The sequence below is a fragment of the Cupressus sempervirens genome, chromosome 5 (genome assembly GCF_028749045.1).
Source record: "Cupressus sempervirens isolate cs-2001-9-10 chromosome 5, ASM2874904v1, whole genome shotgun sequence".
In the NCBI taxonomy this organism is placed as follows: domain Eukaryota; kingdom Viridiplantae; phylum Streptophyta; class Pinopsida; order Cupressales; family Cupressaceae; genus Cupressus; species Cupressus sempervirens.
In genome coordinates, this window is record NC_143122.1 from 665,833,859 (window position 1) to 665,850,216 (window position 16,358).

Genomic DNA, 16,358 nt, shown 5'->3' on the forward strand with positions numbered 1-16,358 from the left:
TCTCACCTCCCTATTACCAAGAAAGACCAAGAGTCTAAGGGAGATATACCAAAATGAAAGGTATGAAGAAGATTATGATGAGAGTGTAAATTTTGCATTATTTTCTCATAGTGATCCAATTTATTTTGAGGAAGTTATGAAAGAAAAGAAATGGTGTAATGCCATGGATGAAGAAATAGATGCCATTGAAAGAAATGAGGCATGGGAGTTAACTACATTGCCTCCCAAGAAACAAGTAATTGGAGTGAAATGAGTTTATAAGACCAAGTGCAATGCTGAAGGAAAAATAGATAGGCATAAGACATGTTTAGTGGTCAAGGGGTACAAGCAACAGTATGACAGAGATTATGATGAGACTTATGCCCCAGTTGCAAGAATGGAAATTGTGCGTGTTGTTATAGCAATTGTAGCCCAACACAAATGGAAGGTATATCAAATGGATGTGAAATTCACCTTTCTAAATAGTGTATTGAAGGAAGAAGTATATGTGGAGCAACCACCTAGTTATGAAGTTACATGTGAAGAACACAAGGTGTATAGATTGAAGAGAGCTTTATATAGGCTCAAGCAAGCTCCACAAGCGTGGTACAACAGGATTGACTCATATTTGATGAGTAATGACTTTAGTAAAAGCGATGGTGAGCCCACACTTTACATCAAGGCAACAAATGGTAATGTGTTGATTATTGTCATGTATGTAGATGGTTTAATTTTCACTGGAAATGACAATTTCCTAATTGGTGAGTTCAAAGAGGCCATGAAAAATGAATTTGAAATGAAAAACCTAGGTCTCTTGAAGTACTATCTAGGCATAGAAGTAAAAGAAATGCATGATGGCATCTTTATCTCTTAAGAAAAATATGCAAGGCAGATCTTGGAGAGATTCAATATGTAGAATAGTAAGACAACCCTAACACCAATAATAGTAGGTCTGAAGTTGAGCAAGGAAGATCGTAGCAAAAGTGTGAATCCAATGCTATACAAGAGCATGGTTGGAAGTTTGATGTATTTGATTACAACTCGACCAGACATAATGTATGTAGTAAGTTTGATTTCCAAATTTATGGAAACACCAAAGGATTCCCATTGGCAAGCGGGAAAGAGGATCCTAAGGTATGTGAATGGTACCAAGGGGTTTGCAATTTTGTATACTGTAGAAAATGATATCAAGTTGGTGGATTATACAGATAGTGATTGGGTTGGAAGTCTAGATGATAGGAAGAGCACTTCCGGTACATGTTCCATATGGGATTGGGTGCAATTTCATGGGCATCCAAGAATCAACCTATTGTTGCTCAATTTACAGCAGAGGCTAAATACATAGCAGCAAATGCAGCAATATGCCAAGCTATTTGGTTAAGGAGGATCTTGAGAGATTTGAATGAAAGACAAGAGAATGGAACCATAATTTATTGTGACAACATCTTATCAATTGCATTATCCAAGAATCTAGTCTTCCATGGGAGAAGAAAGCATATAGAGATGAGATATCACTTCATCAGAGAGTTGGTGGAGAATGTTGATATCAAAATAGAATTTTGCAAGTCTGAGCAGCAGGTAGCAGGCATTTTCACAAAGCCATTAAGCATTGGAACTTTTGTACACCTAAGAGAGTGTCTTGGTGTAATTGATTTGGATCAGAAATGATCCTTGTTTTCTTGGCTCGAGACAAAGAGGGAGTGTTGAAATATTAATCACATATAGTTGTTTGCCTCTGGAGCCAAACACCCATCTACCACGTTGACAGCCAACATAACGTTCAAAAAATTTAATACAGGTAGGTGAGTTTTTCAAATTTGGAAAAGAGGTGGAAATATTTTTGGCAAGAGACAAAAGGAATGTTTTCAGATTCATTCAATTAGTTGAAGAGATCAGAAGTTGCAGACTAGAGCAGAGACAGAAGAAGAAAAGGAAGTTGATAATTAGATCAAGTTGCAGAGATAGAAGTGTTGTGGTCTCCACAACACATGTCCCATTCCTAGTGAGGAATGGGGACCCCCTACTTTTTTTGACTCCCGGACTCACAATTCGAGTTAGGAGAAGAATTTTTGTTTGAAAGTTGAGTCCAAAAATCACAAAAAATTGAAAAAATAACAAAAAAGGAAAAATAATTAAAAAATAAAAAATAAAAAAAATAAAAAATAAAAATAAAAATAAAATTTAAACGTGCCGCCCCCAAAGGCCGTGCGCATGTGCGCCTTCAAGGGCAGTGCACGCGCTGCCCTTCAAAGGCTGCAGCCGTGCTCGTGCACGCCTTCAAGGGCAGTGTGCAGGTGCCGCCCTTCAAAGGCCGCGTGCGTCGCCCTTGAAGGTGCGCGATCAAGGCGCCTTGTGCGCATTTGCACTGCCACACTCCCAAGGCATCGTGCGTGCTTGCCAAGCTGCCCTTTCACCTTCAGTTTTGTCTGAGTAGTATTTAATTCCTTATAATTAAGATATATTTTAATATATGCGACGAATCTTTTGAGATAGGTTTCAGACCTCCCCGTGATAAGGTAAAGATTCTAGAAAATTTCAGGGCTTCAGAAATCCAGACTTAGCCAAATTTCAGGGCTTCGGGATTTCAAACTTAGCCAAATTTTAAGATTCACCTCCAGTTTTGTTTGAGTCGCTAGTGTTTTTGCTATGCATTGTTAACTCTACGGACTAATGTTTGCTTCTTTTGTAAGTAAAAATTGCATCCTCAACTTGTCATGATCATAACTTTTAACTCAGGCCTCAGAATTCAGAACCGCTTACACCGTTGGAAAGAAGAACTGAAGATCTAATTTCAGTCCCTAAAATAGTGAGCCTTTGGTTGCCCAATTTTAGGGACCGATGAAGGTTCCGACTTGAAATTTTGAGCCAAAAGACCTCCAAAAAGGTCATTTAAAAATGCGTAAGAAAATTTGCAAAAAATAATGAAAAAATTTTAAACATTTGATCGTCTTGGATAATTTGGATCACTTGGTTTCTCGCCGGGAAGGATTGTATAGGTGGAGAGAAGACAAAGGTCAAAGATATAGAGGTTGGACACATAAAGCAAATCAAGTTCCTCATCTTATGCAGCTATTAGGGACAAGATTCAACACAGGTACCTTGAGATTTTCGATTGAAGAAGCGGAGGGAGTGCAAGTTTATGAAAGTAATTGGCTATAAAGAGGGTGCAAATCATCAGAAAGGGACATGGAGTGTATACAGAAAGTGATCTAAAACCTCATTTGAGCAAAACCTAGAAATCGTTTTCAAAATTGAGAACTTTAATTTTTTGGCAAATTTAGCTCCATAGGTTTGCAGCTCTGCAGGTCCGTAGCTCCACAGCTACGCAGGTCCATAGGTACGCAGGTCCACAAGTCCATAGCTCCACATTTTCACGCAGGTCCGCAATTCAGAGGTGCGCCGACAGTTGATTGCCAGTTCCAAAAATAACACTTGCCATGCATTGGGAGCACATTCTGATGGCAAGTTTAACACTGACACATGCCTAGTGAAGGGGCAACTTCTATTTTTGGTGTCTCCATGCACTTCTACTTCGACTAATGGCTTCCTCCTACTTTCTCTCTTATGCTTTCATTGTTTTTGACATGTAAAGGGCTCATGCATCCAATTAATAAATAGAATATGGATAGAGTCCCTCTAAACACCAGTTAGATTGATAGTTTGTATATATTTAGTTTGTTTTTATTTTTAAAAAATGTTTTATTGCATTAAGATATCTCTCACTCTCAACACAAATTGAAGAGACGATTTCTTATAAATACCCCATTGTAAAATGTAACAAAGGCCACCGTTATTATGCAATAAACTTATGCATTTGGTGCTAGCATTTGGAGTGTAGTTATTCTTGCCTGAATGTGTCATTGTTTTGTGGATTTTATTCATAAGATTGTGATTGAGCCAAAGGTTTATTGTGTTGTTTCTGGTTGTGCGATCTTTTAGTTCTGATGTTTGCTACAGATATATGAATTTCGTTGACATAATGAGCTTGAGAAGAGATCACCCAATTGTGTCTACATAGCTTTTTGTCTCGCATGAGCACACTTTTTGTGGCCTTGCGATTTGATGAAAAGTGAAACATCATTCGATTTGTTAAAGATTCTCACCGACGATTGCATCCGTGGATTCTAGGAAGCGCTGCTCCTGTTTTCATTGGTTTCCTACCGATTTCTTTGAAGGTTTAACTCGCAACGTGTTGTGTTCTGTAGCTTATGTCCGTTTAGGAATTTCAATTTCATGTTATTTTCTTTCAGTTTCGTTATTTGCTTGGCTAACCCTTGGTTAGAATAGGACCTCATAGTAGCTGCATTGTTAGAGTTGCATTCATTAAAAAATAGAAAATACAAAAATATTGTTCTTTTGGTGTGATATTTTGAGACAACGAAAAGATCTTACTTGATTCCAAGGTAAAAGAGTTTTTGGAACCAGCAAAGGCCTCCTCATGAACATTCACATTTATCTTCTACTGAGCGGATTTTGGTATGTCGCAAGACAAACACTAAGCTCCGCAGGTCCACAGCTTTACAAGTCTGTAGGTCCGCAGCTTCGCATTTTCACGCAGGTCCACAATTCAGAGGTGCGCCGACAGTTGACTACCAGTTCCAAAAATAGCACTTTCCATGCATTGGGAGCACATTGTGATGGCAAGTTTAACACTGACACACGCCTAGTGAAGGGGCAACTTCTATTTTTGTTGTCTCCATGCACTTCTACTTCGACTGATGGCTTCTTCCTACTTTCTCTCTTGTGCTTTCATTTTTTTTGACATGTAAAGGGCTCATGTGCATCCAATTAATGAATAAAATATGGATGAAGTCCCTCTAAGCACCAGTTAGATTGATAGTTTGTATATATTTAGTTTGTTTTTATTGTTAAAAAGTATTTTATTGCATTAAGATATCTCACTCTCAACACAAATTGAGGAGACGGTTTCTTATAAATACCCTATTGTAAAATGTAACAAAGGCCGCCGTTATTATGCAATAAAGTTATGCTTTTAGTGCTAGCATTTGGAGTGTAGTTATTCTTCCCTGAATGTGTCATTGTTTTGTGGATTTTATTCATGAGATTGTGATTGAGCCAAAGGTTTATTGCGTTGTTTCTGGTTGTGCGATCTTTTAGTTCTGGTGTTTGCTACAGATATATGAATTCCGTTGACGTAACGAGCTTGAGAAGAGATCACCCGATTGTGTCTACATAGCTTTTTGTCTCACATGAGTGCACTTTCCATGGGCTTGCGATTTGATGAAAAGTGAAACATCATTCGATTTGTTAAAAATTCTCACCGACGATTGCATCCGTGGATTTTAGGAAGCACTGCTCCTGTTTTCATTGGTTTCCTATCGATTTCTTCGAAGGTTTAACTCGCAGCATGTTGTGTTCTGTAGCTTATGTCCGTTTAAGAAATTCAATTTCATGTTATTTGCTTTCAGTTTCGTTATTTGCTTTGCTAACCCCCGGTTAGAATAAGACCTCATAGTAGATGCATTATTAGAGTTGCATTCATTAAAAAACAGAAAATACAAAAATATTGTTTTTTTGGTGTGATATTTTGATACAACAAACAAATCTTACTTGATTCCAAGGTAAAAGAGTTTTTGGAACCAGTAAAGGCCTCCTCGTGAACATTCACATTTATCTTCTACTAAGCAGATTTTGGTACGTCGCAAGAAAAACACTGAACCTTGGAGTGGATCCTTAAAAAGATTTGCTTTTCAAGAGAGGAATTACACTATGGATTCCTGTCGTTGACCTCGTGCAAAACGAATGCCCAACAAGAAGGAAGTTTGTTTCATGCCTGCAATTGCACGTGTTTCTTCTCTGGTTATTCTGTAAGTTTGCTGTTTGTTGAATTCGTCCTATGAAACAGTGATTGCTCTAGGCATTGTTGTATGCAGTCATTAGAGTTGTAAGTTTAAAATTTAAAGTTTAAAGTTTAAAGTTTAACCAATTTGAAGATTTTAGAGTTTTCTGGTTGAAGCCGAATGCTTCTAGATTTTGTAATAGTTTTAATCATATTTGAATAGAAAGCAAGGAAGCAAGCAGGCATACTTAAATCTATTGTTCTTCCTCTCTTTATAGCATTTGAGAAGTTCATAAGCTTCACACTTTGGCTCTCTGGTTTTAATGGTGGAAATATCCAGTTTGTCATTCTGCTCACTTGACCTAGTCTTGGATTGAGTTCCATCTCTGTAGTTATTGCCAAGCTCACTCGACATCCTCTTCTGCCAAGCACCACTTTGTAGTGGTTGCCGAGCTCACTCGGCATATACTTGTGCCGAGTTGCCCTTTGTGTGCCTAGTTCACTCGACATCTTATGCCGAGCTAGCTCGACACCTTCTCTTGTCACTCAGCACTACTGGTACCAAGCAAAACTGTCACTTGACACCTTCATGTGCCGAGCGAAATTTTAAGTTTGTGATTTTATTTTTCACAAGATTAGCAACAACTATCCAAACCAACACCATCATTGCTCCGAGCAGGATTGGCTCCATTCAAAACACTAACATTTCCATTGGAAATTGTACCACTGTGGCATCTACAAATCTCGCTCAGTCAGCTCTACTTATTAATCTACTTATTTCGGAAGAACATGAAAATGTATTCTCTTGAACAATCAACCATTCATAGCTTCTTAGATTAAATTGTCATCTTATATTGCACAGATACTTTTTTTTTTCGTACAACTTTTTGGTCATTTCTCATTTTTAAAAAATAATTACAAAACCTGTGTATTTGTAGAAGCAATTCAATCTATGGTTATAATATTGTTAGTTTTTACGAAGGATTTTGTAATTGTAATTTGAAATATTCCGGACTAAATAGAATGCTTCTGATCTATACCCTTTATCTTATACTTTATATCTACATGTCTTGGTGGAAGAAACTGTTATTTAAACATGATGTCACTTCATCATGTTTGATTACGCCTTTGAATATCGAAATAGAGTTGTTACCATTAATGCTTTTCTATGTTCTTATGAACACACATAGCGTACTTCTTTAAACTTAATGGATAATGGAGAACATGATTATTAGGAGTGAGAGATAAAAATGTATCGGTTCTTTATACTCCTAAGCAGATCCAATGCACACTATAATCCATGGGTGGGGTATTTTATAGCAAAGGAAGAACAATTGTATTTTTTACTAAATAGAATGCTTCTGATTTTGTCTTTGTAATTTGAAATGTACTGCACTAAATAGAATGCTTCTGATCCATCCATCAAAAGTATGCTTTTGACGTAGTTAACTAAATAGCATGTGTTCTGGTCTAAATACAATGAAGAGATGAACAGAGCTTTGAAATGGTCACGCAACAAAAGAAAATATTTAGCCAAAACATTGGCGTGGGTGCATAAAAAGGAGGAATGGATCAGTGGATTGTGACAGAGGATCCGCATAATCAATAGCAAAATAGGGGGAGTATAAGAGAGGGAATTTGAACACATAAGAATGGAGAACAGGATTATTAAGGCATAAAATAAAAATGGATGGGATATTTGTATTCCTTAGCAGACACTAATCCATGGGTGGAGTATATTATATAAAAGGAAGAGTTTTTGTGTCTAAAATTTAAAATAAGAGTGATGAATCATTATGACAATTCCATCTTTATAGTGGTTTCTGCTTATACTGATTGTTACACAAGTACCATATATAATGAATGTAATCATGGATACTCTTAAGCTACAAAAGACTATTCTAGTGCTGTAAATTACACCATATATCATCAGATTGTGTTGGTGTTAACAACTATATTCACGATGAGATCCATTTCCAACACTAGTACTCTACATGTGCGAAGGTCATCTCTAAGCTAGCGGATGTGAATCCCACATCCCACATGCTGAAAATGCTACATAGACTTCATTGTGTAGGGGGTAAGGGTAAAATTCCTCTCCTCCACCACCTGCATAGGCTTTTCATGTGATGGCAAAATCTACAGATGAGAGGCATTAGCCCTAAGTAAGTGGGAGCCAATTTTGTTATGTACATTGTAAATTATTACATTAGTTACTGAATACACATTTCAATTCAATATACATTGTAAATTCCTTCTTTTTAATGCACATTTCAGCTCTCAATTTATGTTGTGTACTAACTCTCAATTTATACTTCTGTACTTAAGCAGCTCCATAATTTCTTTCCCTTTGAACCTCTATCCATTCTCCATGACTATGCACACTACATTTCCTTTTCCTTTTGTCTTATTTCTTCCATTTTGACTTTCAATGTATTGTGTCCTTCTATCGATGCACATTCCTGCCTATATTGATCGAAGCTCGACTACTCGGTCTCTAGTGCACCTCTTACACCAATAAACCCATGTACCACTTCATATAGGCATACCTATTAATCATATATTTATGATTGCATCTATGTTTACTTGTTCTCCTATCACTACACTTATATCCTATCTACTAGGTGCACCTATTAATCAGATATTCATCATTGCAGCTATGTGTAATTGCTCTGCCATCACTACACCTATATCCTATCTACTGCATATTATTATGTAGACAAACCTCCCTCTCCTATGGCTCAGTTGGTAAGGGGACAAAATAGATCAAAGCTTAATTCACTCACACATGAGACTTTTATGGATGGGTAGACCTCTTCTTCTATTATGCCCCTACCATGAAATGAACATTTCAGCAGTACTTGTCCAATATATGAAACAGCTTCTCTTGTTAACTATTCAAAAGGTAAACAAATTTTTGGAGGTGTGCAAGAGAAGACCACTATGATGATGCATAGAAATGAGAATTTCAGCAGTACTTGTCCAACATATGAAACACCTTCTCTTCTTAACTATTCAAGACCACCATGATGATGCAAAGAAATTGTGGCTGGCCTACCTGAGCCAACTTGATCAAACAATTCATTTGTTTTTGGAAGTAGCCTACACTCCAAGAATAAAATATAAATGGCTCCTTGGACTGCACAATGGGTTACACTCTTTTCGGAGAATTGCCATTAAAGACATGTTTATCTTTGGATGATATGTTGCATACACCGTGTCATCAGTTTACACAATGGACAATTAAGATCTCATGTGTTGTATACTGTACATTTCTATCTTTGAGTAAATACCTTTGTTTAGTATTAGTAGCTTTACATTAGGTTCATATGTCAGGAAAAAAACAAATATAACTTTTGATAGAATTTGTTGCATTTGCATGCACTTGTGAAGAAGTGAGTCACCTTCTTTCGAAGGAAAATGTTAGTAAATCTTTAGAACCCTTTCACAAACAAAAAGTTAATGAATTGCAATAATCCTTTCCTACATTGGAATGGTTATGAAATAATTTCATCAATTACTTTAAAAAAACCAGAACATTGGTTATTGTTATTCTCATTTCTCATATATTTTTCCCTATTTTCATGAAGCTATCATTATACAATACACCTTTGAAGTGACAGTGCAATAACATTCAACATTCATACCCCTACAATCTCTTTTCTCATGGATACAATGAAAACAAAAAGTCAAAGTATATATATACACCACACACTTTCTCCTATTTCGCACCATAAGTAGTGACTCCAGCTATGGGCAGCCCTTATTTTAAAAATTAATTATATTTTTTTTATTATAGTTCTTGATATAGCCAGCGGAGGCGGATTCTAATCCCAAGCTACAACAGTAAAATTATTTTAGTCAGCCCAACAGATCTCACAAAACAAAATCATAATCATAAAACAAAGTGAGCATAATAGGCCTCAATGTAGTATTAAAGATGACTTTAAAAGATTGATAATATCTTTACACCCAAAAAAACTTTAATTACAGTTTATGACTTAAAAGTTGTGATTATACCTTCCGCTATGGTGCAGGCTAAGTTCTTCACAAAATGCACTATAAAACAAAATCTTTCAAACCTTGCAATTTTTGTTTTTTACCATAAATTATGTAGGCTAGATCATGAAATTTTGATAAAAATTTGCTATATTTTTTAAATTTTGGTACATTCTGTCCACAGTTTAGTCGCATCCTCCAGTTGTTGATTATCCCATAAAACATCTTCACAATTTTTTGTTGATCAGATTGCAGCAGATGAAGCTGCTGGATACAGATGAAAACTTAATTTCAGCATTCAAAAAAGACGTTAGTAAGTCATAGACTGGTACTGTGGAGGGACAAGAACATGCCTGCCCACCAAAGCCTCTTCTCTCATCTTCCTCATATTCAATTCTCTATACTCCTGACAAAATGCACAGGACCAACAAAAACAGTGCACCAGCCAATCTGGGAGGGGCTTCTCAGGGAGATTATATCTCTCCCTCAGTTTCGCTCTAAACCCAAATGAATAAATGCATCCCAAACATGCAAACTGCTGCAGAATGTACCACACAACAGAAGCTGTGGTGCCTTTAGTAAGCCCATTATCCATTTCCTCTGCTACTTTACCAAACAGAATACAAGGGCAGAAGAAGCCAAACAAGCAGGTGGGTACATCTTCCTCACAATGAGACAGCCCTGTGCTCCACCCTTGCTGCATCTCCAGCCAAATGGGCACCCCTTGAGCAGGAACTGGATCCATGTACTGCTGGTAAGAATTGCTCAGCCCATAGGCAAGGGCCTACAATACAACGGCAAATTGTGAGTTCGTTAGTTTGAATTTAACAGATACTAATTAATCTTACCAAATAATAATAAATCATTAATAAATAATCAAGACTTTGACCCATTACCTGACTGATTTCACCAGGGTCACTTTCATGGTCTTGGGGTAAAGGAGGGGCACTGGGTTGGATGTTTGAGATACATTGAAAGGGCATTGCAGGAAACGGGTTCAGGTTTGAACATGTATTGTTCTGGCAATGCTGGCACTGACCACAGCCAGGAGAATTTCCAATACCATCTCTGATTTTTCCCCTTTTCCCCCTCTGTTTTGACCATTTTTTGGCCTTCTTCAGCACCCACATATTATACTGTACTTGACTCCACAAGTAGCCTAGTTCAAATTAAATCACTGATCCAAAATGTCGGTGTTAAAAAACATACACAATCGAATCCAGAAAAGAACTTGTTTTACAAATGGATTGTCCAAATCTGATAATGCTAATTCACTGATAAGATTCAAGCAGAAGTACTTAACTGAAAATCTTCCAACACTGGCTGTTCTAGAGTGGCCTATGGCTTTCTCCTTTCAAATTGCAGATGGTGTAGCTTGAGTCCCTGTCACAGAGCATGTAAACATAGTGCAATGGATCAGGTTTCATTCAGATATGACCTCTAAAATTATTTTGCAATGGATCAGGATCTAAGATTTATTTCAGTCAGCTTGACCACTTTTAATAGATTGCAACGAATTAGGATAAAAAATTTAATTCATTAAAATATGGCTTCTTTAAAATTTATTAGAATGAGTCAGGATCCATGATTTGTTTCCTTCAAATATGAACAATGAATCAGGACCCAAGACTCATTTCATTCGCCTGTGATCTATTTGCATTGACAGAAGCATAAATCTACATGATGCCCACGAAGCTGCTTTCGATCAAAATAAAATTCTGCAACTTGATTTGGAGTTTTGGATACTTACATTAGCAAGTGCATGATCAATAACATCATAGGCTCGGCTCCCCTGCTGTTCTGTCAGAGAGCTCTGAAGTGAGTATACGAAACATCAGGGTTGCATAAATATTTTACAGGCGACTTCGGATTCTTTTCTAAAGGCAACCTTGAAACTGATGATTCTGATTACAGTTCAGACCTCGTGTACCTAATATGGATTGGGCATCGCCCTGTAACGGTAAAATGAACCACTTACGCGCCTAAATTGGACAAGGCTCAAAATCATACGCAAATTGCGCTAAATATTATATGTATAAAATACATACGTAGGCATCGAATAGTACAATATAAAATATTATAATTATAATAAAGAGGACTCATTTTTTTCAAGTTTATTTTGCCGCTTTGTATGCTATGTTTCATTTCACCGTCCGGGGCAAATTTTTTGTGAAGTTAAATGGTTGATACCTATATATATTTAATTTAGTAGTCAAGCATTGTTCTTGCAAAAGTTGTTTTGTTTAGGTTTTCCCTCGAACTAATATAAATATTGTATTAGCTTTTAAGAATTTTATACACATAATAATTTAAGAGGTTTTTTATAATTGTAAAAGAAAGATGCAGTTTTAAAAGTTTTATCGTCCCCACATCTTGTAAAACATCAATGTAATTGGAAATAAAATAAGAGGAATATTATTTAGAAAGAACATTTGAATTCAGTGCTAACAACTACTTCTTAAAATTAACATGAATGACCACCTTGACATGCTCTCTGATAAACATGAAAATGTAGGCCAGTTTCTTTGTATCACTAGTCGATTGGTTTGAGCACTCCCAAGGATTGGCTAATAGAAGCATTGTCCAAGGTCTTATCCATGGATAAAATGATAAGGCAATATAAAGGAAATGAAACTTTTAAGACAAAAACAAGAACATGACAAATGTGAAATTATTGTGGAACACTACAAATCAAAGTACTGATATTGAAAACTAAGAAGAATGGAATTATGACAAGAAGTGGAAATGGTTGGATGTCAAAACCATCCCTTCAATAACTCTTGACTCTTCACATTTTGGATAAAGATCTTATATTTTCTTACTATAAAAGCATGTTGTTGGACATTGTATGCATTTGATTTTATATGAAAATGGTTTTAAAAGGCCCTTATTAAAGAGTTAATGTAGCATAAATGGGTGATCCACTATAAAAACATGTTTTCTATTTTGTCTCTGAATCTTTATTCCTATTTCAAATTTCATTTTTAGTTTTTTCTTTTATGTTGTAACAATTGGTATCGAAGTTGTGGTTGTGTTCGATCAAGTGGAAGGACAAATTCAAGTTTGAGTGGGAGCAATATCAATTGGAGGGAAGATTAAATAGTTTGATGGCCATAAATGTCAATTATGGAAGATGCAAATGGAGGAATATTTGTATTTAGAAGATGTAGGAGTTGATGAAATCCAACTCCGCAGTCGCCAAGATCACCTACATGCAAATAGCTTGCTGAAGAGAAATCGAAGGAGCAAGAGCTTGAAGCAAATAATGCAAGAAAAAATATTTCACAATAGGAAAATGAAATTGCTATGTGAACGGATGATTTTACAACGAGAGAGAGACTGCTTATAAAGGCCTCAAGGAAGCTTTAGAACAAGCTGGAAGGAGGTAGAAGATAACGTTGACAACTAAGCACTCTTCCACAAAAAGGTGAAACATGCTAGAAGGCAAAAAACTCCCGTGTTGTCAACAACCAACCACTACATGCATTAAATACTAAATATTAAATAAATGCATTAACCTAAGTAAGCTTAAGTAAATAGAATAAATAATTAATAAATTAATTATTTACTCTAACACCCCCCCTTAAGTGCAACTTAGGGGAATGCCTTAAGCTCACAAAACTAAGATGAAAATGCAGAATGGGTCCTGGCAACGAGGCCATGTTAGGTACCCATGTACAAAGCAAAGAGAAAAAACATGAAGTGAAGGAAGGAAGGCCTCAACTAATCCCCCAAGGATAAATTCTGTCGAAAAAGAGTCAAGAGACCTGCTCAAAACCATAAGTACAACCAGCCCCCCCAGAATGATGGAGCTCCTGTAGAAATGATCAAACCAATGAAACTCCAATGTGGAGTAAACAAGGGAACAAAACAAGGGAACCCCTGAATGAGAGGGGAAGCTAGAAGGCCTAGCTAATTCCCAAAAGAAAAAGGATGAGGATCCTGAAATGGAATCCCCAAGGCAGGTGTGATGACACTGTCATGAATGTCCACTGTAGTATTCGCAACAAGTGTACCTGGATTCTCAATGAATAAAGCTTGAGGATCAGGTAGAGCAGAAGAAAAATCTTGCAAAGAAGAAAAGCCCACAACTGGATGTGGTGTAGTAGCCAAAATAGGGATCTCAAAAACAATACAAAGGTTCAAGTATCCTGACTGCACCACATGATGCTTCTGTGAAAGAGAAGTAGTGTGCTCCAACAATGGAGATGGTGGACCAAAGTGTGAGAAGGTGTAGAGACGAGTGGAAGGATCAACTACCCCTGTAGCAATAAGACCTCCTGTTACACGATCCCGAATGAAGATTGAATCAGCAGTGAACTCAACTGTCTTCCCTGACCCACTGCGTGTAATCTGAGAAATCGAGAGAAGGTTGGCAGACAAAGATGGAACATACAATACATCATTGAATATACCATCTTGGATGTGAACTGAACCTTTCCCGTAGACTGGTAGTGCAATGTTATTCCCCATGAGAATATGAGGAATAGGAGAAGCCTCGAGAGTAGAGAAGACACCTTGAGAAGATGTCATATGGTGAGAAGCACCTGAATCCAGTATCCAAGGAACTTGTGAAGGAGATGTAATGGTAGCTTGTAATGCATGACCCTTTCCAAGATCTGATGTAGATGGAAAAGATGTGGAAGAAGACTGAAAGGCAGATCCTTGTGAGGTAGAAGAGGATGGAGAAGAAATGGTGTTCTTTTGAAGAAGAGCTTGCAAATTTGCAATTTGTTTCTCGTAGCCATCAAATCTCTTCTGAAAACAATGTGTCTCATCATGAGATCCTTTCCCACAATAGGAACAGGTAGGGGTCTTAGTCTTCTTTTTCTCCTTCTTCTTAGAAGATGATGAACCAGTAGAAGAGGGATCTGATATTTGCTTCGACTTCTGCTCCTGTGTAAGCAATGCCTGTGATTGTGAACCTAAAAGTGAATCCATTTGAATGATCTTGGACTGTTCATGGGTTAACCAATCACAAAATATCTCAAATGAAGACATCCTGTGTCTATCACCCAAGGCATCCATAGTGGAGTAGAAAGTGGAAGAGAAGATCTGATATTGTCCCCTCAACTTTGAGAGTATAAAAAAGATACACTCATCATCTGTCTTGGTTTTTCCACATCCCTGTAAAAGTGTACACAGAGATTTGAACTTCATCAAGAAGTCTTCAATGGTGGGAAAGCTGTCAGGTGTCAAAGAAGTCAACTCTGCATCTAGCTGAAGTGCTTGAAACTCATTCACTTGGCAAAAAAAAGTTTGAAATTTGAGCCAATAAGCTCGTGGAGTAGTCAAACCATCCAAGTGAAATAATAGATTGTCTAAAATGTTTAGTGCAATCAATCCCATGGCTTCATCCATTTTGTTCCTATGCTGAAGAACCTCAAAAGCTCGTGTAAGAATAGGTTGATTCTCATCCAGACATGACCATAAACCCCTTGACATGACCGTGTCATTTGTGCCTTCCAAGTGTGATAGTTGTGTGGTGTGAGACAGGTCATAGATGGATCCGCCATTGAGAGAAAGAAGAAGATAGAAGTAGAAGGGTCTTATTCTGAATTAAATTACAAAAAAGAAAATGCTCCCCCCCACAATGTATAAATTGGGCACTCTTTACTTAGTGCGATTATAATAGCCAATTTAGGGCCTATTTCTGAAAGTAATATTTTTGTCCATAGAACCTATAATCTAATTGCAAATCTAGAAAGTAGACAAAAATATATACACTTTCAAAAAAAATAGAACCTGATTATGTGTCCAGATGAGCCCGTACTAAGCATTTGAAGTGGCAAAAATCGAGAATTGCAAGTTGCAGAAAAAAACAAGAACATAGATCTCAAACCACTAGTACCAATGTGTAGATCACGAAATCCTACCCCCCCAAAAAAAAAAAATTGCTCGAAAAAATGAGTCCATATGAGGGAGATATCGCTGTTTGAAAATCACCGCTATAGTTATTTTTTCTGAATCACCGCTGTCGCACCTCCAAAAAATAAAGAAAAAAGCCCAAAAAATATTAGATCTGTTATGTCAAATCTTCTTTCTCCTTTTTCTCCAAATACTGAAAAAAATGCTCTTCCTCTCGATTGAAGAAAAAATCACAAACAAACTAGGGTTTGTGTCTCTGAATCGCAGCTTCAAAAAAATCCTTCGAACAAGAAGCAACAGGGAGGCTCTAATACCATGTAGGAGTTGATGAAATCCAACTCTGTAGTCACCAAGATCACCTACATGCAAATAGCTTGTTGAAGAGAAATCGAAGGAGCAAGAGCTTGAAGCAAACAATGCAAGAAAAAATATTTCACAATAGGAAAATGAAATTGCTATGTGAATGGATGATTTTACAATGAGAGAGAGACTGCTTATAGAGGCCTCAAGGAAGCTTGTAGAACAAGCTAGAAGGAGGTAGAAGATAAGGTTGACAACTAAGCACTCTTCCACAAAAAGGTGGAACATGCTAGAAGGGAACAAACTCCCGTGTTGTCAACAACTAACCACTACATGCATTAAATACTAAATATTAAATAAATGCATTAACCTAAGTAAGCTTAAGTAAATAGAATAAATAATTATTAAATTA

At 36.9% G+C, this 16,358-nt stretch overlaps 1 protein-coding gene across 1 annotated transcript; it reads right to left on the reverse strand.

The window, feature by feature from the left end:
- Positions 1-9,910: 9,910 nt before the first annotated feature.
- Positions 9,911-11,684, reverse strand: LOC149557674 (protein PLANT CADMIUM RESISTANCE 7-like). Its single transcript, XM_089786022.1, has 4 exons — positions 11,529-11,684; positions 11,082-11,161; positions 10,675-10,955; positions 9,911-10,562 (listed from the first exon to the last, which is right to left on the reverse strand). Exons 3-4 carry the CDS (start codon positions 10,906-10,908, stop codon positions 10,089-10,091), a joined length of 708 nt encoding a protein of 235 aa, XP_089642148.1. The 5' UTR covers positions 10,909-10,955; positions 11,082-11,161; positions 11,529-11,684; the 3' UTR covers positions 9,911-10,088.
- Between the last annotated feature and the right edge of the window lie 4,674 nt (positions 11,685-16,358).

Bases quoted from the DNA above. Each gene is read 5' to 3' on its own strand.
- LOC149557674 (XM_089786022.1), bottom strand. From the start codon at position 10,908: ATGTGGGTGCTGAAGAAGGCCAAAAAATGGTCAAAACAGAGGGGGAAA. The intron at 10,563-10,674 runs GTAATGGGTCAA...GTTGTATTGTAG, and splicing joins ACCCTGGTGAAATCAGTCAG to GCCCTTGCCTATGGGCTGAG.